The sequence below is a fragment of the Podarcis tiliguerta genome (genome assembly GCF_965153285.1).
Source record: "Podarcis tiliguerta genome assembly, chromosome: 8".
Taxonomy (NCBI): Eukaryota; Metazoa; Chordata; class Lepidosauria; order Squamata; family Lacertidae; genus Podarcis; species Podarcis tiliguerta.
This window is the reverse complement of record NC_139541.1, coordinates 1,110,533-1,137,528: the sequence shown is the minus strand read 5'-3', so window position 1 is coordinate 1,137,528 and position 26,996 is coordinate 1,110,533. Positions and strand designations below refer to the sequence as shown.

The window sequence follows — 26,996 nt, the reverse complement described above, 5'->3', positions numbered from 1 at the left end:
AAAAGAGTGTTCTTGGTCTAAGTGCTTGAATTGCAGTAACTTGAAATTTCTGTGCTTCGCAGGATAATATGCTATTTTGTGACTCATGTGATCGTGGCTTTCACATGGAATGTTGTGACCCCCCTCTGACCAGGATGCCAAAAGGTAAGAAAGGGTTAAAAGATGCTGCAGGGGGAGAAACTCACACAAACAACCCTTTTAGCCTTCAAATTATAGATGTCTTTAACAGGCAGAACAGAATGGTAGCATAGGCTTGATTAAGAGTTCTGAATAACTTTACAGATAGTGTTGTAGTGAATAAGGTGTGAGCTGCGAGACATGAAGAAGACCATGGCTTGAATCTGGCCTTTTCCATGAGCTTACTAGGTTTCCTTAGGGAAACCACAAGTCTGTCAGCCTCAGCTCCTCCTCCTCACCCCCACCTCTCAAAAATCTGCAGTACAGGGTCATAATACTACTACCATATGTTAAAAGTTGGCGTAGGGAACTCTATGATTCTGTGACTGCAGAGAATGTATTTGAAGTGTTTGAACACTCAAGCAATACTATATACAGTTCCAGGGAGAGCATTGCTGTTGTGTTCCTGTCCTGCTCATGGGCTTCCCACGAGTATCTGGTTGGGCACTGTGAGAACAGGAGGCTGGACTAGATGGGCCACTTGCGTGCCCAGCAGGGCTATTCTTAGGTTATATAAATAATACGGTATTGTTCTCTGGGTCTAACAGATGTTGACATACATTATGATGAGTCTGTTCACTTTACAGGCATGTGGATATGTCAGATATGTCGGCCACGTAAAAAAGGAAGAAAACTTCTACACAAGAAGGCAGCACAGATAAAGCGGCGTTATGCCAACCCAATAGGACGTCCCAAAAACCGATTAAAGAACCAAAATGCAACGTAAGTTTTTCCAAAACTTGGTGGCAGTGGGTACAGTGTGAATATGGATACCTGTGCAGTTCTTTTGTTAGAGATGTTCCATCTTCTTTGTTGGGTTAAATATTTTGGTACGTGTTCTGGAAAGATTATGAGTACTTCTGTCCAAATTTTTAATGCTTTTTGTTTCTGCATGCGACACAAGGCATATCTTTTACTTTGTGGGATTCATTAATTTCCCAGCTTCCAAAAACTCAGCATTTGTTTTGATTTTCACATTGTTTTTATTTGTAGAAGAAGTCTGTTTACACCTTTCAGTGTAGGCAGTTAGTCCTCAGTAAAAAAACTTCCGGTGCTGATTTCAAGCAGCCCAAGCTTCTACTTAGGAGGTAGATCTCTATGCTAGATAACAACACTGGCCATTCTTAGCTTGCATTCCCACTGAATCTAAAGTAAGCTATGAGCTTCCCTCCTTCAATAAAATAAGTTTGAGCATCCACTTTGCTCTGTTAGCTTGAGGCAATATATAACTATGTTTCTTGCACTACAAACCCTTCTAGCCTCTCAAGTTAGACTGGCAGAATGTTCTGCTGCCATTAGTGGAGTACTCTGTCTCACTTGCTTTTCAAGATTTTTCCACACCCATGAAATCTGGAGGGTGCTTGGATTGTTGCTTTACAGAACACAGGACATGATCCATGTCACTGCTGCTTTTGAATATTTAGATGGCTTCCAATTTTGCTCTAGAGTTCCATGTCAGAAAGGTGTGGGAGGGAAACTATCTGAAGGGTCAAACAAGCCTTGCCATTAGGATCATTATACACTGCTCTTAAACACTTGAGTTCTTGTGGTGTCTTTTTGGTGGGGGCGGGGCAGGATTAAGTATGTAACTCCTATACACTTAATTTTTATTCAGAATACCAGATTCCTGAGAAATTTGGGAAGGCTCCAGTTCTGTGTACAGTTAACCATACAGTAAGCTTCATTGAACAGAGTTGGATTTGCTTCTGAGTAAACTTCCATTAAATTGCACTGCAGGTATCTTTATTGCCCAAGGAAGAATTTGAAATTATCAGCTGGACAATACCCTGCATAGCTTCTCTTTCTGTAAGTCTCTATTACCCACTTTACTATTTGTTTAGATCAAAAGCCCCCTTCAGCAAAGTTCAGACGGGACCTGGTCGAGGTCGTAAGCGCAAGACTCCCCTATCCAGCCAGTCAACTTGTTCGTCAGAAGGGGGCTATTTGGAGCAAATCGACGGCCTGGAATTCTGCAGAGATGCAAGCACCACCTTGAAATTCAACAAGAAAACCAAAGGGCTCATTGATGGCCTTACCAAATTCTTCACCCCATCCCCTGATGGGCGTAAAGCTCGAGGAGAAGTGGTGGATTACTCTCAGCAGTATAGGATCAGGAGAAAAGACAATAGGAAATCAAGCACTTCAGACTGGCCTACAGGTACCTAATTGTAGAGGGTATTATCTCTTCTTACTTTCTGGACTTCTAATTTTCAATCTGAGAACAGAATCTGAAGAAACTTCAACACTTTGTTTTTTTTACATTATCATAAATGTTGTTGGGGCAAAATACATTCTGCTGAAGGTACTTGGGTGGAAGCAGTAGAATATATATATATATATATATATGCTTTCGTAGATTTTCACGGGTACAGGAATGCAGGTTTTGGTGTCCTCGGGTGTCTTCCCGTGTAAAAGTTGGGGTGTCTAGGCGACGTTTCGACGAGGTCTCACTCGTCATCTTCAGGCTGGTGCTTTCGGCTTCTTGTTATTGGAACAGAGCAGGATCTCAGTGTTTGAGTTCCTATAAATACTGTTGAGGAGGTGTGGTGTATAGCCTCCAGTGTTCTGGGCAGAGAGGAGGTTCCCAGGCTAGTGTGCCTTTTCTTCTTTTGTTCCTTAATTACTTGAGGGATATCTTGAGTGATTTCTTGAGTGATTTCCTGAATCCCACTTAGGTGGGTCATTAGGTGTGGATTAGTTGCTAAAGCCTTCGTGTCTTGAACTCTTGAACTTTGTGAAGAGTTTTTCTGAGAAGATGGCTGTACTGCACTTGGTTGTGCTCTGGCTTGGCTTCGTGTATAGGGGCGAGCTGTGGTTTTGTGGCCTGTGCCAGCCAGATCTGTGTAGGGATTGCAGGGGGGTGCAGCATCCGGAGGTGCCACCCTGGTTTGGCTACTGGATGGTGTCTGTAATTTATCTGTGGAGAGGGTCTGGGTTTGGGTCTGGTGTGGTTGATTGGTGATGGCGTTCTGTGTGCCTCTGGATCTGGTGTCAGATTTTGTGGGGAGGGCTAATTTCCAGATGTCTGGCAAGCGGGATGTGTCGTCACGCTTGTTCATGTTGTGAGGGTGTTTCTCTATCTCGATGGCTTCCATGATTATTCTCTTGTGGTGATGTTCCATGTTAAAGAGCAATTTGGAGTCTGCAAAATTAATTTCGTGTCCTGTTTCTTTCATGTGTTGGAAAAGAGAGGAAGTTTTTTCTTCTTTTTTGACGGCATTCTTGTGTTCTGCGATCCGTGCATTTATTCGTCTGTTTGTTTGTCCAATGTACGTGGCTGGGCAGACTTTGCAGGGTATTTCATAGACCCCTTGGTTTTCCAACTGAATTTTATCCTTGGGGTTTCTGAGGATATTGGCTATTTTTTGGTTGGTGCAAAAGGCTGTTTTGATATTGTGTTTATGGAGGATTTTGCTAATTTTATCTGTAGTGCCCTTGATATAAGGAAGGAGGGCTATGCCATTGTTTTCTTCTGTGTCTTGGTTTTTGGAACCAAAAACCAAGACACAGAAGAAAACAATGGCATAGCCCTCCTTCCTTATATCAAGGGCACTACAGATAAAATTAGCAAAATCCTCCATAAACACAATATCAAAACAGCCTTTTGCACCAACCAAAAAATAGCCAATATCCTCAGAAACCCCAAGGATAAAATTCAGTTGGAAAACCAAGGGGTCTATGAAATACCCTGCAAAGTCTGCCCAGCCACGTACATTGGACAAACAAACAGACGAATAAATGCACGGATCGCAGAACACAAGAATGCCGTCAAAAAAGAAGAAAAAACTTCCTCTCTTTTCCAACACATGAAAGAAACAGGACACGAAATTAATTTTGCAGACTCCAAATTGCTCTTTAACATGGAACATCACCACAAGAGAATAATCATGGAAGCCATCGAGATAGAGAAACACCCTCACAACATGAACAAGCGTGACGACACATCCCGCTTGCCAGACATCTGGAAATTAGCCCTCCCCACAAAATCTGACACCAGATCCAGAGGCACACAGAACGCCATCACCAATCAACCACACCAGACCCAAACCCAGACCCTCTCCACAGATAAATTACAGACACCATCCAGTAGCCAAACCAGGGTGGCACCTCCGGATGCTGCACCCCCCTGCAATCCCTACACAGATCTGGCTGGCACAGGCCACAAAACCACAGCTCGCCCCTATACACGAAGCCAAGCCAGAGCACAACCAAGTGCAGTACAGCCATCTTCTCAGAAAAACTCTTCACAAAGTTCAAGAGTTCAAGACACGAAGGCTTTAGCAACTAATCCACACCTAATGACCCACCTAAGTGGGATTCAGGAAATCACTCAAGAAATCACTCAAGATATCCCTCAAGTAATTAAGGAACAAAAGAAGAAAAGGCACACTAGCCTGGGAACCTCCTCTCTGCCCAGAACACTGGAGGCTATACACCACACCTCCTCAACAGTATTTATAGGAACTCAAACACTGAGATCCTGCTCTGTTCCAATAACAAGAAGCCGAAAGCACCAGCCTGAAGATGACGAGTGAGACCTCGTCGAAACGTCGCCTAGACACCCCAACTTTTACACGGGAAGACACCCGAGGACACCAAAACCTGCATATATATATATATATATATATATAGGGACACGGGTGGCGCTGTGGGTTAAAGCCTCAGCACCTAGGGCTTGCCGATCAAGAGGTCGGCGGTTTGAATCCCCGCGGCGGGGTGCGCTCCCGTTGTTCGGTCCCAGCGCCTGCCAACCTAGCAGTTCGAAAGCACTCTCGGGTGCAAGTAGATAAATAGGGACCGCTTACTAGCGGGAAGGTAAACGGCGTTTCCGTGTGCAGCTCTGGCTCGCCAGAGCAGCGATGTCACGCTGGCCACGTGACCCGGAAGTGTCTTCGGACAGCGCTGGCCCTCGGCCTCTTTGAGTGAGATGGGCGCACAACCCTAGAGTCAAGACTGGCCCGTACGGGCAGGGGTACCTTTACCTTTACTATATATATATATATATATATATATATATATATGCATTATATATATATAATGATGATTTTAGCATATACACTTTGCCAAGGTTCTGTGGTGTATTTGAAGATGACCCTTTAATTGTACGTGGTTATATAAAGATATATATATGCTAAAATCATCATAATATATCTTTTCATTTGTGGACAGCAGTCCAAGCAGTGGAGGTTAGTGTGTATTATTTTGTGTTTGTTAAGATTGTAAGAATATTTATTTATTTTATTAGACTTACATTGCACCTTTCCTCCAAGGAGCTCAAGGTGGCATATATAGTTCTCCTCCCCATTTTCCTGGCACAACAGCCATGTGAGGTTGGTTTAGACTGAGAGCCCATTTCCACAGTCCAGGGGACTATGCCTTCTCCCAGAGCCAAGAAGTATTGATGGGTGAGAGTGGAATGGTTATACCACTGGAAGAACTGAAGCTGCCAGGTGGTGGGGTGGAAGGGTCTATGTTGGTATGTCACAGTTTAGTCTAAAGGGGTAGCCTGCCATGAACATCAAAACTTCTTCGTGCAATAAGTGCAATAACCCTTTTTAGATAGTTATTTATCCTGTGACCACCTTACACATTCAGGTGCTTAATTTCAGGAAATTCCATTTGTCGTTGTGTGTTCATTTTCAGACAATCAGGATGGCTGGGATGGAAAACAGGAAAATGAAGAATGGCTTCTTGGAGGTCCAGATGTCATGACTGAGAAAGATATGGAGTTGTTCAGAGATATTCAGGAACAAGCACTGCAGGTAAAATTGAATGAAGCTTGCATGAAAAGGTATGGTTAGTAGACTCCTACACAGGTGCGGGTGGCGCTGTGGTCTAAACCACTGAGCCTGGGGCTTGTCGATCGGAAGGTCGGCAGTTCGAATCTCCGCGACAGGGTGAGCTCCTTTTGCTTTGTCCCAGTTCCTGCCCACCTAGCAGTTCGAAAGCACGTCAAAGTGCAAGTAGATAATAGGTAATACTCCGGCAGGAAGGTAAACGGCGTTTCCGTGTGTTGCTCTGGTTTTGGTGTTCCGTTGTGCCAGAAGCGGCTTAGTCATGCTGGCCACATGACCGGAAAAACTGTCTGTGGACAAATGCTGCCAGTAAAGCCAGATGAGTGCCACAACCCCAGAGTCGTTTGTGACTGGACTTAACGGTCAGGGTTCCTTTACCTTTTTACAGGGGTATATTAGTCATAAGATGCATAGTACTGAGAAGATTGAGACAGGTAGTTTACTGAGGATTTTCTGGGAACCAGCCAGTTGAGAAGAAGTGATGAGGTGTGATGCTGATGAGAGATAAGCAGGCAGCTCTGAGGCAAACTTAAAATGTTATAGCCCATAAACATGGGGCTGACGAGTGGAGGATTGTCCAAGATTGTAAGACTTGCATGCCAAAGCTATACAATAGCTTTGCTTGCTTCAAAACTGAATCAGAGCAAGTCTGTACCTTCCCGTTTCCATTTCTATTGGACATTTCTTCCTCCCTGTTTTAGTGCACATTGAATTCTGCAAGGTCTTGCCTGGCATTTGTGAGGGGAGTTTGCTTGTTTTTCAGTGTTCTGTATAAAGGACATTGGCTTAATGCAGAGGCATGGTAGATTGTTCAATATTCCATGTTTGTGCACATCTGTCTAAGCATGGCCCTTCAGCTCCTTCATGGCTGTATTGGTACAGATACAATACGTCCTGTTTCAAAACTGCAGGGGAAAGGAGGCTTATAGGGTCTGTTTCTTGGGAGGTGTGGATGACCCTCTGGCTGGAAGAAGACAAATACAAAAGCCAGCAGAACCTTTGGAGTAAGCTGATGAAGAAATTGAAAAGAAAGCTTGTTGGTATTTCTGTAACAGGAAGATTCCAAGGTCATATATATCCATGTGTTGATGGGAATACAGAAACAAAGGCTCATGTGTTGCTAGTATGCTCTTTTTACAAATATTTGCTTAAAGAGGTAATCACCTCATCACCCGTGTTCGGAGTTCACTGTGCACCATGCACGTTTGCTATTGGCAAGGGTCCAGTTGCAACTACATGGAGATTTCTGGGCGCCAGGTTGGTGACTGACGTCTCAATCGAGCCAGATGACTCATGTGCAGTAAAAGGTGTGAGTCTTGTGCTTCTGCGCGGCTATGCAAATCATAGACCCCTTGCTGGGCACCTTAGTCCTCCATCGTCACATCAAGGAAAGTAAGTGCAGGGCTGAATACAGATCTATTTGACTGTGCTACAGCCTTTCCACAGGATGGAACTCACAAACCACAGTTTAAAAACCTCTGCCTTAGTCCGTAGTTTACATCTTTTCCATTTCTGCTGCATTTCTCCTTCTTACATATTGGGACAGTCAAGCAATGTAGTTGAGATCATAGAAGCGTAGAATTGTTGGAAGGGATCCTTAGGGTCATCTAGTCCAACCCCCTGGTGAATAGACATTCCGTTGTGGTGGCCATAACCAAGGTTTAAGGTGTCACTTGGCACCTGGCTTGTATATCTGAGTTTCTAACACTGCTCATCATTATCTCATCCAGGAGGTTTAGTTGATTATTACATGAATCTTCTCTTATAGACCAAGATAAGCTGGTGACAGCAAAGACCACAAATATTTTAGCTTCTGCCATTAAAGTAAGGACCACAATGATGTCCTCTGAAATTGACGCTTTTATATTTAGTTGTGTTTATATAGGTGCAAATATATTATTTTTGTAATAGGTTTTTTTTGGTCAGCCAGCTTCAGGCCTTTCAGACAGCACAAACTAGTTAATCTCTGATCAATGTAGACTTCTGATATTTGAAAGTAATTGCTTAGCATATATAGCATGGTGTAAAATCCAGAGTACTTGCTCATGAGTTACTAAGCAGCCCTACATCTCTTTGCAGCTTCTGATAAATATTACTGTTCTCTTTTCTTGCTGATATTGTATATACCGTAACTTTGCAAAGACTTGTGAGTGTGAGTTTGGCAAGGATTGGGTTAAATTCAGCTGAGCTGCTGACGCAGTGCGTATCCAGGTAGAGCAGGGTGCCACACCTGAGCAAATCGGAATACGCTGAGCAGAGGTGCAAGGATGGCTGGCTGAGTTGTTGAAGAGAGACCGTCTGCTGGAGGGAGTGGTCTGTGGCCGGGTGCCACCGTTGTGGGAGTTGGACGTCTGCTTTGATGGGACTTTGAGCTGTTATGATGTGCAAGCAGTTGTACTGGAACTGGGACTCCACCTTTGTCTCAGGCATCTATTTGGAGGAGAATTCAGTGGCCATCCAGAAGGCACAAACATGCAAGGCAGTGCCACAGGTGCGGTCTGAGAGCATCCTTGAAGCATCTCCATGTAAACCAGTGTGGTTCTGTTTGCAACAGACTGTGAGCTGAGTAATTTCAATGCTGTCCTGTCTGGGATTAGCAATTCTAAACTACATTTTTTGAATTGTGGATTTTCATAGATACTGTATTGTGTGTCTCTCATTCTTCCATGGAATGATGTGTTCTTAAATTGGCTTCTATCAGGTGGTAGAATTCTTGAGTTTCAGTTTGGGTGATTGAACTTGTGCTACCCATTATATTTGTGGAGCCAATTGCAAGACAGTTTCTAGCATCAAACATGATTTTGATTTGGCTATTGTGTGCTTTTTTCTCTTTTGACTGAGGATATTTTGTATCTTAGGGAAAGTAAATTGGCTGTTGCAGCCTTTCCCTTAGGAAAACCCATCCAATCCCTCAGGTTTTTTTCCTTAAAAAAGAAAAGGGGAAGAAAGAGCCCTGGGACTCAATCAGTGGCGAAGAGGTGATGTTTAGAGCAGTTGAACTTGCTATTGTGCACACTATTAAGTAACTGAGAGATTTTATTTGTGTATTGCTGTGGAAAGGTACATCAGGCTGTTTTCTGGCATGGCAAGATATGAGGGAAGAACAAAGAGATTTGGTGAATATAGCTGTTTCCTTATTGCTACTTTGAGATTATTCAAATGTAAAGGTGGAAGAAAAATGGCAAAACAAGAAATGTCTACAAACTTTTGGAGAAAAAATGGTTCTGCCTTAACTTTTGTATAAAAACAGAAGGATTTCCTTGTTGAATTGTACCAAAGGTCCATCATAGTGCAGCATCCTGTTTCTAGCACTGGCCAGCCAGGGGTCTCTATTATTCATGGGAGGAGCCTTCTCCTGGTAGTCAGACATAGGTAAAGGGACCCTGACCGTTAAGTCCAGTCGTGGATGACTCGGGCTGCGGCACTCATCTCGCTTTACTGTCCAAGGGAGCCGGCGTTTGTCCGCAGACAGCTTCCAGGTCATGTGTCCAGTATGACTAAGCCACTTCTGGTGAACCAGAGCAGCGCACGGAAACGCCATTCAGCTTCCCACCGGAGCGGTACCTATTTATCTACTTGCACTTTGACGTGCTTACGAACTGCTAGGTTGGCAGGAGCAGGGACCGAACAACGGGAGCTCACTCCGTCTTGGGGATTTGAACCACTGACCTTCTGATCGGCAAGTCCTAGGCTCAGTGGTTTAGACCCAGCTCTTATCCTAATCCAGCCCTTCCCGTCTTGTTCACCACCACATGTTTGAACTACAACTACCATAAAGAGAGTTTGAGTTCTAAGCATCTGGAAGGGACCAGGATGGAGACCGCTGTCCTTTAAAAATCCCATCAGTATCTCTCATGATAGAGAATTCCAAAGTGCTTTTAGCACAGTTTGGGTAAAGAGTAAATCAGTATGAATATTATTTCAAGACATAAGCTGGTCACCAGTTCCTGTTTAGCACTTTTATATTCTGAAATTAAATTAGAAATCTTTTCTACACAGTTACAGAGATAAGTTCTCTGTCATTTCTGTCTGTGTTAAGGGTGCATTTTTGGTCACTGAAACCATTTATTTGGATAAGTTATCTGCTCTATTCTACCCCCAAGGCTCTCCGACAGATGAAAGAATTTCAATCAAATATGCTATGGTTTATAAGACTGAGAATGAGTGTTATACCTGCATGCTCTTTTTTCTCTTGCACTGCACTGAAATACTTTCAGTGTTCGTTAAAACCATTGTTTACTGTTACTTCCAAACTGGGAAACTGGTTAAAACTTAGACTACAAACAAAGTCTGAAAATGCAGTCTGAACGAGGTGGAAACACATGGGCACAATGGTTTTTCTCAGTCGAATAAATCATGGTTTTTTGGGGCCACAGGTATAAATATTTATGAACTGATGGCACCCCATGTTATAATTAAATTATAGGACTGGTGCTCGCACCACCAAACCTCATTTTGGAGTGTTATGAGCAAAACTTGTAGTTGAGTGCTCCTGCCCTCCCTCCAATCCCACAATGCTGCACTACATGGTGTTACCTTGCAGTTCCAGCCAAACAGAGGCAGACTTTAACTCTAGTTGCCCTCCAAACCAGGCATGCAGACTGAGTTAAAGTCCTGCTTGGTAGGGCAAGCACAGTCCATAGTTTTCCAATTGAAGAATTGGATTACAGTGAGGGGTAGAGGCAGGTGTGTGAGGCTTGTTGAACCACCTAAGTATAGCGTGGGATTGCACTTGAACTGAGCTGTGTGTGAGAGAAAGGAGGAGACTCAGATGCCACTTCCTGCGTCTGAGCATTGAAAAGTGCCCTGTAGTTTATAGAAAAACAAAGGGGAAAAGAAATTGCTTTAAGCAAGTGTTCCTGTGTTGGCTAAGCTGACCTAACTGGCCCCCACTGAGGGACTATCTGCACTGACTTCGTAGTGCTGAAGAAATGGGGGTGTGTGCAAAGGGAGGGAAGGTAAGAGAGATGGACCTTCCATAGTAGATAAAATGCTTTTAGCACTTGTTTAGAACTTGATGTTTCCAAATGTCCTGGGATTTGAAATACTTCTGTCACTAAAAACAGCACTAGGAGCTCAATGTGAACACACACTACAGAACTTACAGGTGTATTAGGATGCAAGACATAATAGTAATATCACCACTAAGCAAGTCTTTTTAATGTATAGTTTATTTTTCTCAATACACAATGTAAACTGAGAGAAAAGAGTGTTGGAAGTCTAACCAGCATTTTCTCTCTTCCATTCACTCCTGAGCCTTTGCTTGTAGATGTAATTTGCAAAGCATCCTCAATTCTTCATAGTGTATATAAGGAAGAAAATGTGTCTGGGGAGGGGGTGGGTAGAAAGGGAAAGCTATATTTTACCTTATACATGCATGAAAAATAACAATGGAGGCCAGAGGTGTGCAGATTGCCCCAAAGGAAGATAATTTCCTGAAGGGTTGATGGCCATGATTCTTCTTGAAAAACACCTTTGCCATATTTTTTTTTAATGAATGATACCCAACTATGTTGTGCACGAAATAGATCCATTGAAATAAGTGGACATGAAACACTTGATTTCATTGCATCTTCCACTGGATAGCTCCCCATAATCTGGGTATTTCTAGATAGATAATTTATTATGGTCGGAGACCAGCTTATAAAACACACTTGGGGGTACAGTCACAGAAGGAAAACAAACAATTAAAACAATGTACAACAATAAACTACCACAGGGAGTTGACCCAGAGTCACCCATGAAACCGAGTTTGGGGATTTTCTTAACAAACTAGTTTGAGTTGGGAGATGGTCTGCGCCTGCAGACCTGTACACAGAATCTGGCAACCATCCAGGTCGTCTTCTGATCTTTGCCTAACAGGAAAATGTCAAATTTTTGCGAGGTTAAAATATTTGCAAGGTTAAAAAGGTCAAATTTTTGTGAGGTTAGCGAGCCTCACCAGTAGGGGATCACTGGTCTTACTACGTGCCTCTTCATAAGAGAGACATCTAAAGAACAAGTGTTCTGGGCTTCCTATCTCCCCCAGTGAACAGGCGCAAGATTTCTTAGAATATGGGACTTTTTGAAAGGCTCCTTCCAGGACTGGCGAGGGCAGAGCCAAGCTTCTGGCGAGTGTAAAAGCCCTTCTTGCATTTTTAGATACGAGAAAGGCGAGATATGCTGCCAGTGCAGCTATCTCTCTCTCGATTTCTCCAATTTTATAGTCGGGGCACCTTGAGCACTCCTGTTGTCTCTCGGTGTCTATAATTCTTTGCCTAACCATTGCTTTTGCCTGGCCCAACCCCAGGCTCAGAAGGGCTTGAGGGGCAAAACCCAGTTTCTGGAGGGTGTTCAGGACTGCAGTCTGCCAGCCTAACTGGAATTGGTCGCAGAAGATCAGTGGGGCTATCCCTTGGGGGGAGCAGATTCAGTGTCAGCCATTTGTAGATTGATGTTAGGCAGATAGAAGCCTCTACTCTCATCATCCCCGTTTCTAGTCTAACCCATGCATTTGAAATGCATCTGGGGACTTGTAGGAGAGCTCTAAGGAGTTTGGATTGAACTCTCTCAAGGGGGGAGAAAGCAGAGGAAGGCGGGCCCAGAAAGGATCCACAAAGGAGCTGTGCCAACGTTTTGACCTTGTATAATTTTAGAGCCGCGGGGACGAAAAAGCCCCCTTGTGCTCTGAAAAATTTAAGGATACAGTTTACGGTATTTCTATATATTTCTTTTGGTGACACTTTTCTGGTTTGATGTAAATATTCTTGAGATAGAAGTGTTGCATCTTGAGTTTTGAAAACTTACACAAAACAAAACCCTGTTTGTAGGTCACCCATTGCCTTTTGTTGCAGTTCCTAACCAGGTTCTGTGCTGTCTATTACAGGTGCACTTGGGATACAGGCCTGCCTGCCCCTGCTTCCTTCCCTCCCTTTTGCTTGGAGTCACTTATTTGCTTGGATTCATTAAGTGGCTATTACCGTATTTTTCGCTCTATAGGACACACTTTTCCCCCTCCAAAAATTAAGGGGAAATGTGTGTGCGTCCTATGGAGTGAATGCAGGCTCCTTGGCTTCAGCGATAGCAACGCGAAGCCTCCGACGCGCAGAGGGAGCGCTCCCTCCGTGCTCCGGAGGCTTCGCATTGCTTTCGCTGAAGCCTGGAGAGCGAGAGGCATCGGTGCGCACTAACCCCTCTTGCTCTCCAGGCTTCAGGAATAGCCGCCTGAAGCCTTTGGAGCGCAGCGCGAGTTCTCTCCGTGTTCCGGAGGCTTCAGGTTCCTTTTGCTGAAGCCAGGAGAGTCTTGCTCTCCCGGCTTCAGCAAAAGGAACCCGAAGCTTGCGGAGCACAATGGGAACTCGCGCTGCACTCTGAAGGCTTCTGGAATCTTTGAGGCTGGCGGTGGGGGAAAGCAGTGCTTCATCCCACTGCCAGCCCCACAAGCTGGGGGGCAGCGAGAAGGCTGCATGCAGCCTTTGCGCTGCTCCCCAACTTGGTCTTTGAGGCTGGCGGTGGGGGAAAGCAGCGCTTCCCCCCGCCAGCCCCAAAGAGCAGGTTGAAAGGAACCCAAAGCCTCCAGAGCCCAGCGGGAACTCCCGCCGCGCTCCTGAGGCTTTGGGTTGCCTTCACTGAAGCCTGGAGAGCGAGAGGGTCAGTGCGCAGTGACCCCTCTCACTCTCCAGGCTTCCAAGGTAGCCGCCCGAAGCCTCCAGAGCGCAGCGGGAACTTCCGCTGCGCTCCGGTGGCTTCAGGTGAACGCACCTTGTTTTAGAGGGGGAGAACAAGAAAAAAAATTCTCCCCCTCTCTGTGCAGCGCCCCTTCAGCGAAGCGGCAGGAGAAATGGAAGGGGCTCCGTTTCTCCTGCCACTTCGCTGAAGGCACACTGAGCAGAGAGGGGGAGAATTTTTTTTTCTTGTTCTCCCCCTCTAAAACAAGGTGCTTTCTATGGTCGGGTGCGTCCTATAGAGCGAAAAATATGGTAATTCCTTTAGATTACTCTTAACAGGCAAGTATAATGCTACGACGGATTGGACTAGTATTTTTAGTAGCACACCTGGCTTTATATTTTTCTTGCTTTGTGAATTACAGTGGTACCTTGGGTTACATACGCTTCAGGTTACAGACTCCGCTAACCCAGAAATAGTACCTCGGGTTAAGAACTTTGCTTCAGGATGAGAATAGAAATCATGCTACGGCGGCAGCAGGAGGCCTCATTAGCTAAAGTGGTACCTCAGGTTAAGAACAGTTTCAGGTTAAGAATGGACCTCCGGAGCGAATTAAGTTCTTAACCCGAGGTACCACTGTAGTTCAGTGGAAGAAAACTGTGCTATCCCAAAGCTTTTCCTTCTTTCCTGGATTGCTGGATCTGTTAAGTAGTGCTTTTGTTGTTGTTAACTTGGAGAGATATTTGTTTCTTTTACAGAAAGTAGGAGTAACAGGAGCCCCTGATCCACAAGTCCGCTGTCCATCAGTCATCGAGTTTGGGAAATATGAAATCCACACCTGGTATTCCTCTCCATACCCACAAGAGTATTCCAGGTACAACACAGGCCTCCTCTCCATTATACAGTTTACATTATGCAGCTGAATGTTTAGCAAGAGTAGGAAATAAAGTGTAACTATGTGTTAAGCCTGACAAGCTCATACTGTAAAGAAATGCTCTTCCTTAAAATTAGGACTGGATGTCCTCTGAACAAACCAAATGTGTAACCAAGTTAAATCATGCAATGTATATATTATATATATAGGTATTTGCTAGTGTAGCATTTTTTTTTTAAGGTTGAAGCTATCAAAAGAATTAATATATTTTAGTAAGCACTGTGACATGGGGGGGGGGGAGGAAAGAGCAAAGAGCATGGAAATTTGAGTGTAGTGGCTGGTGTGCAAAAATAGTAGCAAGGATTGGAGACACAGGATTTTGAAACTGCCCTGCCCCCCTCAGATCCTTCTGCCACTGATTTTCTTCTTGAAGTAAAGGCATTGCATTTGCAACTGTGAGAGTTGGCAACTTGTTTTTAAACAAACACAAACACAGAAATGTTAGCATGTCAAATTGTGTTGGGTTCCTCGTTTCTCTGATCATCTTCACATACAGTATAGGTACAGATCTGCTCTACTTATAACCAAGGAAAACCAGACAATATTTAGTGATAACTGAAAGAAGTATTCAGAATAATCAGAGCTGAGCTTCCTCCTATCTTTGGGATTAACATACTGAAAGACTTTGTTTTATTAAACATTTTGTAGATGTAAGTGTTCTTTATTTCCTGTGCCGTGCAGCAAAGAAACAGAAGAGCGGAATTTCTATTTTATTGAAATTTGTATGATGGGGAGGGTCATAGCTCAGTGGTACAGCATCTGCTTTGCATACAGGAGGTTCCAGGTTTCATCACCAGCATCTCCAGGTAGATTTAGGAAGGCCCCTTGTTTGAAACCCAGGGGAGCGCTGCCAGCCTGTGGAAGTAATACTGAGCTAGAGGGGCCAATAGGTCTGACTTGATAATAGGCAGCTTCCTATGTATGTTCCAGTTGCCAGTTGCATAAATTAAGGGGTGGAGGGACAGTACTGGAAAGGGGCCTACGGGGTCCCTTCATAGCCAGTGATGGACACCCTTGGTAAACTTTAGGCTAGAAGTAATCCTAAGAGGTCTTTGTTAAGACCCTCAGTCTCAGTAACTGAATCCAACCAAATACACATTTTAACCTGCTCTTATGCTTTTTTGTTTCTATATTGCCTCCTGTATACCCAGACAATGGACCTTTATGGGAATTGCCACAGTAGAGATAACAGTACTGATTGCCTCAAGTTGTAACCTTGCAAAACTGCTCAATGCATCCATGCCTTTAATCTTGCAGGCTGCCTAAGCTGTACATTTGTGAATTCTGTCTTAAGTATATGAAAAGCAGAACTATCCTTCAGCAACACATGAAGAAGTGTGGCTGGTTTCATCCCCCAGCCAATGAAATTTACAGGAAGAGCAATGTTTCAGTCTTTGAGGTAAGTGTCAAAGATTATTAGCTGCTGTTTATGTCCCTGCCTGAATCTCTGGGGCATAATCTGCTGTGAGCTTCCCAGAGAAGAACTGTTGTAGGAACCTAATTCCCTTGTAATGGGCTCTAATCATGGCTAGAATCCCCTCTTTGGGAGGCTGAGGGCAGCCCAGTTTTTAAAAAACAACAACCCAGAACTGTCTTACTTTTGTAATATTTCATGAGTGTCTCATTCCATTCAGTAATGATTGGCTGCAAAACAGAAGTGTATTGGCATTTTATGTTGTACATCCCTCTTAGGAAAAGGTTGGTAGTGTGAGGAGCGCTGGCCGCTTTGGGCTTCTCCTCAAAGTGACTACTTACCTCAGGCTGCATCCTTTAGTTCTTGAAGCTACAAGTCCTTAGATGGTTTGTGTCTGTTTGGTATAATCCTACTTGATTTAAGCAAATCACTTTGTGTTGTGGCCTGCTAGCAGTTCATGAGGGATAGTGTCTTGACCTGTTCTCCATTTTTCTAAGGTGGATGGCAACGTCAGTACCATTTACTGCCAGAACCTGTGTCTATTAGCAAAACTCTTCCTGGATCACAAGACGCTCTATTATGATGTGGAGCCATTTCTCTTCTATGTGCTGACGCAAAATGACATGAAGGGTTGCCACCTGGTTGGCTATTTCTCCAAGGTGAGCGGTGGGGGGATTCCCACTTGTTGGTGTTCTGTTGGTGTCCTGACAATACCTAAGGGAACTATAAACCAGGAGCATATCTATCATGCACTTTTTAAAAAACGTGCACCAAGTTAATCCAAATATTGGGTGGTGAAAAGCTGGATTCTTAAGCTTTTGCTTAATTGATTGCTCTGTTTTTGCTAATCACGAGGAGAGGCACAAGGCACTACAGGCCCTTGCTTAACTCCTGGAACTTTTCCTGCTGACATGTGCAGGAGCTTTGGCCATACACTTTCCCATGCCTGTGCTTGCACTTAAAAGAAAAAAGGCTGGGAATGTCTTTTTGAGACTGAAACTCTCAGTAAACTGAATTCTGCACCCAAAATTGCATTCCACACTTTTTTGTGCTTGTGTGGATTTGCTTCATACACACAACCCTGACTGTGGCCAAATACCTAGTGTGTGCAAAAAGACTATAAACTCAAGTCTTGTGTGTGATAAGACTGGCTAAACCTCTGGAAAAGTCTATTCACACTGGTGTGACTCGTATCCAAGAAAATATAATTGGATTTGAATTGTGCATAAACTGAAAGTCATTTTTCAGCAGATCTAAATTTTCTCCCTCCTTAGTGTAGTGGATCTAACCAAACTAGTGTCCAGTCACACTTCTGAAGTGATGGGTATAATTTTATGGGTTCCAAACAGCCTTTAAAGTTCTGTATAAGCAGAATCCAGGGAATTGAAGCAGTTAATCAAAGCAGGTTTCTTTTTTATGCTGTTGAACAGAGTGTATTCTCTAAGGAGCATGAATTCCAGCCTGGCAGCTCTGAGGGGAGAGGGTTTTAAATGACTTCCTAGTCCCTTGGGTGGTGAGGAGGAGAGTTAGTTGGTGAAGTAAACATTAATTGTTACCTCCAATGAGCTTGCTTCTCAAATCAGATGCTGATCTCATTTCAGAGCTTTTGTTTGCATTTTGGGAAAGAGACCATGGAGGCTGAATGTGGCTTTAGTATTCCTCACACAGGGACAGAGAGTTACTTTGAAAGGCCCATCTTAACACCCCCCCCCCAAAAAAAAATAGAAGTTGTTTTTACTTCAACACTTTCAGAAAAGGAAATAATGTACCCTTAATCTATGGCCATCCTATCCCCCCCCCCCCCACAAGCCCACCTGAAGATGGACTTTTATTTTGTCTTACCCCCACCCCCCACAAAGGTTCTTTATTGCTTTGGAAATCTCTGAGGATTTGAAAAGCCCTTTGTAGAGAAGTAGGGAGAGAAGTTTGCTGTAAGTACAAGGTCCTGAAATGATGTATTACAGGGGAGGGGCCATAATTCTGGTGGTGGTGCAGTTTCATTCTTGAGCATCTTTAACTAAAAAGGATCACAGGTAGCAGGACTGGGAGGGCTTATGTGACTGAGACCCTGGAGAACCACTGTCACTTGGAGTGGTAGACATTACTGCACTAGGTACATGAATGATACAGGTTTACAGAAAGCAACTTTGTGTGCTCAGTGACAGTTCTTCCTTCCTTTTCCTTCCTGGCTGTGATCACAGAGGTTCAGTGGCTTGATAATGCCTTGTGTTCTTTCCTTGGAGACTTGCTATTGGGGTGATTGTGATTTACCCCAATTAATTCCTCATCGAGAAGAAGTTCTTTTCCATCTTGCTAATCTTCTGTGTTTGTGTGTGTGTGTGTCTCTCTTACTAGGAGAAGCACTGCCAGCAGAAATACAATGTTTCCTGCATAATGATTCTTCCCCAGTACCAGCGCAAGGGCTATGGCAGGTTCCTCATTGATTTCAGTAAGCATATTCTCATTTTTCTGCCTTTCTCTTCAACTTCAGATTAAAGTTTATGAAACCATGCAATTCCCCAGCACTTTATTTCAAGAGCATTAATTATCTGAAATTCCTACTTTTTGGGATTCTGGCCAGCATCCTTTTCCCAACTGCTTTCTTGCACCCCAGATGCTTGCACACAAGCCCCCCTCCTCCCCCCATCACACTTCAGCCCACAAGGCCATCTAAGATGGCACTTCAGAACTTGCTCTTCTTCCCTGCTTTCCTAGCCATGTGGAGAGGCAGAAATTTTATTTGTATGTTTAAAAGGCTATTTATATCCTGTCTTTTCCACTACATCGTGCAAAGTGGCTAACAAACACATCAAGTCATTTACCAGTAGTCTTTACCCTTTTCACTCCTGGGACTCACCTGTAGCATTTGAAGACCCACTTCTTATTTATTTGACCATATATTTGTGTGAATTTATTGACAAACAGTAGCATAAATTTATTATGCGTTTTGGCTGAAATACAACCTGATTAGGCAAAGTGACCAGTTTGCAAATCTACTACATCAGTAGATGGGTTTCTTCTTTCAGAAGAGAGTAAAGCGGACCATCAGGGCCAGCCCTGAACAAGGCAGCTGCCTCAAGCAGCAGATGCTGGGTCTGGTGAGGGCACCCATTTCTTCTGAGCCCCCTGACCACTTGGCCCTATTAGAGGAGGGAGCTGTGTATGCCTCAAAGCCTGCCGTGCACCCCAAAGCTTTCTGATGTGGTAGAGGTTGCTGTGCTGTTGCTAGGTGCGGAAATAAGTTTAAGCTGCCAGTCAGGCTGGCTTCTGTGTGTTCAGTGGAAGTGGGCACCATCTTGCCTTTCACTGCAGACAGCAAAACATTTTTAGCTGGCACTACTGATGCTGTGGTGTAAACCACTGAGTCTTGGGCTTGCCGATCGGAAGGTTGGCAGTTTTGAATCCCTGCGATGGGGTGAGCTCCCGTTGCTTGGTCCCTGCTCCTGCCCACCTAGCAGTTTGTAAGCACGAAGTGCAAGTAGATAAATAGGTACCGCTCCTGTGGGAAGGTAAACATCGTTTCTGTGTGCTGCTCTAGTTCACCAGAAGTGGTTTAGTCATGCTGGCCACATGACCCGGAAGCTGTCTGTGGACAAACACCAGCTCCCTTGGCCAGTAAAGCGAGATGAGCGCCGCAACCCCAGAGTCCTTCGCGACTGGACTTAATTGTCAGGGGTCCCTTTACCTTTACCCTTATTGGTGGTTATGACATATCTGTGCAGCTGCTGCTGTTTAATTTCCCATTATAAATGTTTGTCTGAAAAATGAACTTATCTCAGCATACATGGCTAATTTGAGTTCTATAACTTGTGGAAATGTAGGCATTAAATATAGAATTTCCATTTTTCTGTTCAAATTAGTTTTGTACTAAATATTCAAGAAAAAATATTAATATTACAAAGGAACAAAGGCATATATATCCTTAAAGCTTATAGGATCGTCGCATAAAGGAAAACAAAGAAGCAGGGTGCGTTTTCTGGAGGACTCAATGACAGTGGCATCAAGCGCAAAGGGAATACAGCCACGTTGCTTTCTGGAGGGAAAGCAAAGAGCCAGTTCCAAAGCTAAGCTAACTACCTTTCGCCAAGTCCTTCTATCTTTTATATTCTATTTTTATCACTGACCATCACTTCTGATGGGCATCTTCCCATTTGGTGAAGAGTGAGGCCCACATTATTCACTCTTATAGGAATGCTGATGCTCACTCACTCATCGTCAGGAAAAAACACATGTACTGTAGAACCGGACGAGGGGACCTCTGGCTCTGACCATTGGTCATGCTGACTGGGGCTGATGGGAGTCAGAGGTCATCTGCAGAGCCATAGGTTCCCCATCCCTGCTAAAGAACTTCCAGCATCAAAACCCTTTCATTAGCATTCTTTTAATGCAAAAGTTTGCCCATGTACAGTCTGCTTTAATGCTTAGTTTACATAAGTGCTTGAGACAGTAGCTTGAGACAGTAGCTCCTTCATTTGCTTTACTGTCACATTGCTGAGACTGATGTGCAAGTTGAAGGTTTGTGAAAAGTCAGCGGATTATGAAGGTTGGTTGGTTTTGTATTTGAACTTACAAATGAAGAGTGGAGGGAGTTGATTCAAACAGAATTTTTAAACAGACAGGTGAATGGTGAGCCCTGCTACCTGGGCGGAAGAGCATCTTTGGTGAATTCTGCACCTGGAAAATCAAGTTGCATCTGCCTTTTAGTCCTCACAGTGGTATCTTGTAGCAGCCCTTGGACTTCATAACTTCAAAGCTTGACTAACGTAATGTAGTGTCCTTGGGATCACCTACAGAGAAACCCTGTGTCTCTCCAGATGTCTCTGGGCTGACATTCCCATCAGCCACATGGCCAGCGGCCAAAAATGTTGTTGTAGTCCAGCAACACCTGTAGAACAGGAGCAGGAGGTTCCTCCAGGCCTGTTTTTGAAAGTAGCAGCTAGAATGTAACCCTGAAACTTGCCTGCTGATGAGGACAAGTCATAGGGAGTGTGAACTGAATGGGTTTTCCATGGCCGACATAAGCTTCATATCACCTATATATTTCACGAGTAACTGTTAGACAACTTGCTTCAAACCAGTAGGCTTGGCTAGATCACCCTGTTCCGTGACAGCAGCCTTGTGGCATGATAAATACATTACAAATACATTTTGGCATATACTTTTGTGGTCTAGGGTCCACATGAGATCTGCTATAAAGTTGCTCACATCAGTGGCTTTTGGATCATTCTCTGGAAAGTAAGGGAAGAGAAGGAGATGAAGGCATATGTAGAGGTAGCAAAGGTAAAAATAACATGTCTGATTAAAAAGTGAGTCAGTTGTTAATAGTTGTATTCTGGATCTAGCAAGGATGAGTGAATCGACAGAGTCAGCCCTGTGTTCACACAGCAGGAGTGAAAGAGAGAAGTACTGTAGGAAGTACTAAAAATAGTTAGAGGGCCAAGAAAACGTAATTTGACCAAAATACTCTGGATAAATTAAGCATTTGAGATAAAGAAGTGCCTGGATTTCCAGGTCCAAAACCATCTTGTGTTGACCTAGAGGGAGTTTGCCAGAAAATGGGATCAAAATATGTTTGGATTCCCTGTCCACAGAGGTATGCGTTGTTGTTTTGAGCATACCTATACAGAATCTACATTTCTAGTCCTGTAAAATTGCTCTTAATTTTCAGTAATACCTAATGTGTTCCCCTGTTCAGAGTTACAATGCCCATTATTTGGGCACCTAATAATACAAGGTGCCATTTATGTTTGAAATAATTCTTGGAACATCTAATTTCCCTAATTAACAATGATAGAGTTCACGCACATCCTCTATTAGCAACTGCTTCATTAGGATGGTCTAAAGTGGTTTGGTCATGTCATTGGTTGTGGCTGTTTGGAGGCCCCACCTATCTGTCCTTGCCTCTCATAGCAAGCTCAGCTGGCAAGTGCCAACAGGATGATGGCCAAAATGGAGCTGCTAAAAAACAAGAGAGAGGTATGCTTTAGGAAGAGGGAGGAAACCTTAAGGTTTGCAGAAAGGCAAACAATCAATAGAGGGTGGGGAACAAAAGGGAGGGGGGAAATTCCCCAAACAACTGTGTGAAGAATGAAAAGGCTTAGTGGCAACTGTGGCCGGGGGGGGGGGGCAGGGGGAAAAGGCCATGATTTGTTGACCACAACCCTGTACAGGAGGAGCTCTGCAATATTTTTTTGCAAGTTTCACTGTTTTCACTGTAACAGAAAAAATCTGCCACCTAGTGCCACTGTTTATATCCAATTACAGTCAGACATATTGTAGCCTGCAAGACCTTTCCCACTGATTTACCAGCGTTTGCTTCCATGATCCCATGGGAATTGGTGCTGAAACACTTTTGGGTGGCTGGGGGGTGGTGGTTGACCTTTTCCGAAATCAAAGGTCTTTATTGGAGGGTGTTCTACATTTCTGTCCACGTTTCTGAAAAATTCAAAATGCCTTCAGCACAGATTAGAATCATGTATCTCCTTGTACAGGCGGCTACCTCTGTGTGGAAGGGGGCGGGAAATGCTGGTGACCTCTGGAGAGAAGAGCTTCTGTGAGAGCCATTGGCTGTTTTTGTTGACTTAAATTCCAGTCAGAGTGCCTGACCCTATAGCTGAATAAGGAGCAGACACTCAAAACAGGGTAGGCTAGCTTCCGTACAGAGCCCAGTCCTAAGTGTTTTCTGCTTTCTCTCAGGTTATCTCCTATCAAAGCGTGAAGGCCAAGCAGGATCCCCAGAGAAGCCGCTATCAGATTTGGGTCGTCTCTCTTACATGGCTTATTGGAAAAGCGTAATCTTGGAGTGCCTTTATCACCAAAATGACAAGCAACTCAGCATCAAGAAGCTGAGCAAGCTGACTGGCATCTGCCCTCAAGACATCACTTCCACCCTGCATCACCTGCGAATGCTGGATTTCCGAAATGATCAGTGAGCATCGTAGAATTGGAGGGCCAGAAATGGCAGGGTCATAATTAAAGACATGGCTGTGCCCAGTGGTAGATTTCAGTGGAAGCACTGCAAAAGTGCAGTAGTTTTGGGTGTAAAACTCTGCTTCCTCTTAAGGGGGACAGAAACTCAAATCATCCAAATTTCTAACCCTTACTGTTCTGGTACACTGCTTTTAAAGTGAGGGCAATTTTAGAATGTGGGAAGCAGAGGGATTGCATAATTTATTTACTATAGTCATATTCTGCATTTCAGGATATGGATCTTTTCAAAGTGGATCAAAAGTAATATCAAAGCAGGCTAATGAAAATCACATCCCTCTGTAGAGGGATGGGGACATTCTCCCGTGCAAGCAAGATGGTCTCAGGTGGGGCATGAGCTCAGCCTAGTGCCCAGTGCTTGATGGTGCAAACACTGGCTTGCTTAAAGGCAGTTAAACAGTTTCTCTCCCTCTGAAGCGCCAGTTTTAATTCTTGCCTGACTCAAGCCACTGCTGAAGCCAGTCCCGTGTCTTTTTTGCTGACTCTGAAGCTCCTCTTTTCTCTTTTCTCTTTTCTCACAGCTCCTGCTGTGATTGTGGTGTTGAGGAGTTTATGGTGGGGCCCTTGGAGTATGTGTGACTTGCCTATTAAGGAAATAGTTTTCCCCTGGTGTGTGTTGGGCTCACTCAGTGTGAACTGTTTGTGTGTGTGATTTAACAGTCCGTTTAAAAAAAAATAATTTTTATTTTCCATTTAAAAATATATAGTCACATCATTATTATCCACTTAACTTCTTTGGTTGTCTAGAGGCTATAGACTTCCTTCCCTCCCACCTCTTGGCTTTCAAAAGTAGCCTTTATATCACAGCATTTTATATATTTTCCAATTCTAATATAACTCATTACAAAATACCTCAAAGTTTAAATAAAAGTAGAAGGGTAAAAAATTTCTTATTACAAGTCTTCAGATAACCCTACTAATGTTGTTAATTGCATACAATGATCTTTCAAATATTGTGTAAATTTACTCCAGTCTTTTTGGAATACTTGGTCATGCTAGTTTTGGATTTCCCCCGTCAGCTTCACCAGTTCCGCAAAGTCCATCATTTTCATCTGCCACTCTTCTATAACAGTCTGTTTTTTACCTTTTTCATAGAATCATAGAATTGTGTTGTCAGGGACCCGAGTGTCATCAAGTCCAACCTCCTGCAATGCAGGAATATCTGCTAAAGTGTCCATGTCAGATGGCCATCCTAACCTCTGCGTAAAAACCTCCATGGAAGGAGAGTCTGCAACCTCCTGAGGGAGTATGTTCCACTGTCAAGCAGCTCTTACTGTTAGAAAGTTCTTCTTGATGGAATCTCCTTTCTTGTAACTTGAAGCCATTGTTCCTCTTGAGCAGGAGAAAACTAGCTTGCTCCATCTTCCATGTGGCAGCCCTTGAGATATTTGAAGATGGCTCTCATATCTCTTCTTTTCCATGCTAAACATACCCAGCTCCTTCGACCACTCCTCAGAAGGCTTGGTTTCCAGACCTTTGATCATCTTGGTTGCCGCCTTCTGCACATGTTCTGTTTAAGTTTAGGCCCAGTCATTTTCCTCCCCATGTGCTGCTTAAATACAAAAAACAAAAACCCACCCCACCATTTTGTGTCTGTTCAGTTCTTCCTGGTTTTCTAACAGTCTGTCTCCCTACAATCCTGTCTCCCATGTTGCGGTTATTTTTGCCCCATACCTTTTCTGGCTTGGGGGGGAAATAATTAGAGACTGTCAGCACCTGCAGTAGCAGCATGGAAGTTAATAAGGAAGCACCAGCACACAAGAGACCTGGAAGCATCTGTGGCAGCAAGCATAACACCTAATTTAACTGCTGCCATTATGTGGATCCCTGAGGGGACCGAGCATGAAAGGCTTCATGTCGGCAGCAGCTGCAGTTCTGGTGCTTCCTAGGTAGGCAGTAGCCACTGTTTGCGAACTTGTCAGGGCTTAGCTAGCTCACCCCAGGTCAGCTGCCACTGCCTTTTGTGGAAGCAGCCAGTGTGTAAAGGCAGCAAAGTAATGGCAGGGAAGCCCCTGCAGAAGCCCCAGTCTCAATCCTTGTCCACTTTGAGAGGGCACAGCAGTTTTCACAATCCTTGATGAGGCTTTGTCAGAGGATGAGCTGCTGAGAAGGCAATGTCAGACAGTTCTTCAAAGGGAATTGGCGAAGGAGACCTTGTTTCTCAGAGGTTGTTCCACTGGCTGTGACCACCTGGCATCTTCCAGGAAGATGCAACGTTCTGTCACAAGGGCCATTGCTTCCTCAACACCTTTTGTGGTTGAACCTGACCAAGTGAACACAAGTGCCTGCCTTCAGATTTGGTGAATACCATTCTAGCCTCACGTGGGACGCGGGTGGCGCTGTGGGTAAAACCTCAGCGCCTAGGACTTGCCGATCACATGGTCGGCGGTTCGAATCCCCGCGGCAGGGTGAGCTCCCATCGTTCGGTCCCAGCTCCTGCCCACCTAGCAGTTCGAAAGCACCCTTAAGTGCAAGTAGATAAATAGGTACCGCTTTATAGCGGGAAGGTAAATGGCGTTTCCGTGTGCTGCTCGGGTGCCGGTTCGCTAGAGCAGCTTCGTCACGCTGGCCACGTGACCTGGAAGTGTCTGCGGACAGCGCTGGCTCCCGGCCTCTAGACTGAGATGAGCGCACAACCCTAGAGTCTGTCAAGACTGGCCGGTACGGGCAGGGGTACCTTTACCTTATTCTAGCCTCAAGATATCCTTCTCCAATTTGTGTTTATCGTTCAGCATCGTCAGCATTTCTGCGCTGGTGCAAGCAGAATCGAGTGCAGCTGGATAGGGCTAGCATTAGAGATTTTCTGTCTCCCCCCCCCCCCAAAAAAGGACTAACACCCCAACACATTGTGAAGATTGTCATCAGCATCGTGGTCTGTCTTGTCTGACATTCAGGAGCTTTCTTTAGGTGCTCTTCCTTTCCTTAGTTTCTTAAAGAGGCTACAATAATAAATCCACCCGTACCCCAGGTGGAATTGCATACAGAGCTAAAGACTCTGCAATGACCAGCATTTAAACATTTAAAATCAGTCTCTACGTTGTTTTTTTATATATACATTTTTATTAATTTTCCAATACAATTGTATAACTTTATCCAAATTTTAACAAATTTCTCTTTTTTGACTTCCTTCAGTTTCTCTGGTAATCATCCGAAATTACTCTTCAATACACATTCCCTTCATTGTATTGCCATTTATCTTCCCTCCTTTTTCTATTTCTTTTTGACAATGCCTCTTAAACTTTTACAGTGCTTCTTGAAACCCCACTAGCGTTGTTTGCACATCACATACATTTTTCAGATAATCTACAAACTTTCCCCAATCTTCGATGAACTTTTGGTTTCGGACATATCTTAGTTTCCCTGTCAATTTGTCCAGTTCCGCATAGTCCGTCAATTTCATTCTCCATTCTTGAATCGTCGGTATTTCCTCTTGTTTCCATTTCTGGGCCAATAAAGTTCTTGCTACAGTGACTGCATATTGGAATAGTTTACAATCTTTCCTTCTTATTCCTTTTCCTGTGATCCCTAAAAGAAAAGCTTCTGGTTTCTTAACAAAACTATATTTTAACATCTTTTTCAATTCATTATATATCGCTTCCCAGAAACTCTTCACTTTCTTACATTCCCACCACATATGGTAAAACGTTCCCTCTTTTTCTTTACATTTCCAACACTTACTTCATGTTTTATACATTTTTGCAAATTTTACCGGTGTAATATACCATCTATAAAACATTTTCATAACATTTTCCTTCAACACCATGCATGCAGTAAATTTTAAATTTTCTTTCCATAGTTTTCCCCAATCTTCAAATTGAATATTATATCCAAAATCTTTGGCCCATTGTATCATTACCGATTTAACCTCTTCATCTTTCGTATACCATTCCAACAGTATCTTATACATTTTTGACAGAATTTTATGTTCATTATTTATTATATCTGTTTGGAACTTAGAGTCTTTTTCTACACAACCACTTTCCTTTATATCTTTTTTAAACATTTCATTTACCTGAAAATAATGCAACCAGTCATACACGTAATC

The 26,996-nt window shown here is 43.7% G+C and overlaps 1 protein-coding gene across 2 annotated transcripts in view; it reads left to right on the top strand.

Annotated features, from left to right (window-relative positions):
- KAT6A (lysine acetyltransferase 6A) overlaps window positions 1-26,996 on the top strand; it is an 82,700-nt gene that overhangs the window by 33,996 nt on the left and 21,708 nt on the right. For both annotated transcript variants that reach the window (XM_083456572.1, XM_083456571.1), the window contains exons 5-13: window positions 63-144; window positions 765-900; window positions 2,019-2,335; window positions 5,821-5,939; window positions 14,375-14,490; window positions 15,808-15,949; window positions 16,462-16,623; window positions 18,320-18,413; window positions 22,661-22,892. In XM_083456572.1, the coding sequence (XP_083312698.1) occupies window positions 63-144; window positions 765-900; window positions 2,019-2,335; window positions 5,821-5,939; window positions 14,375-14,490; window positions 15,808-15,949; window positions 16,462-16,623; window positions 18,320-18,413; window positions 22,661-22,892 (1,400 nt within the window). The remainder of the gene's footprint in view (window positions 1-62; window positions 145-764; window positions 901-2,018; window positions 2,336-5,820; window positions 5,940-14,374; window positions 14,491-15,807; window positions 15,950-16,461; window positions 16,624-18,319; window positions 18,414-22,660; window positions 22,893-26,996) is intronic.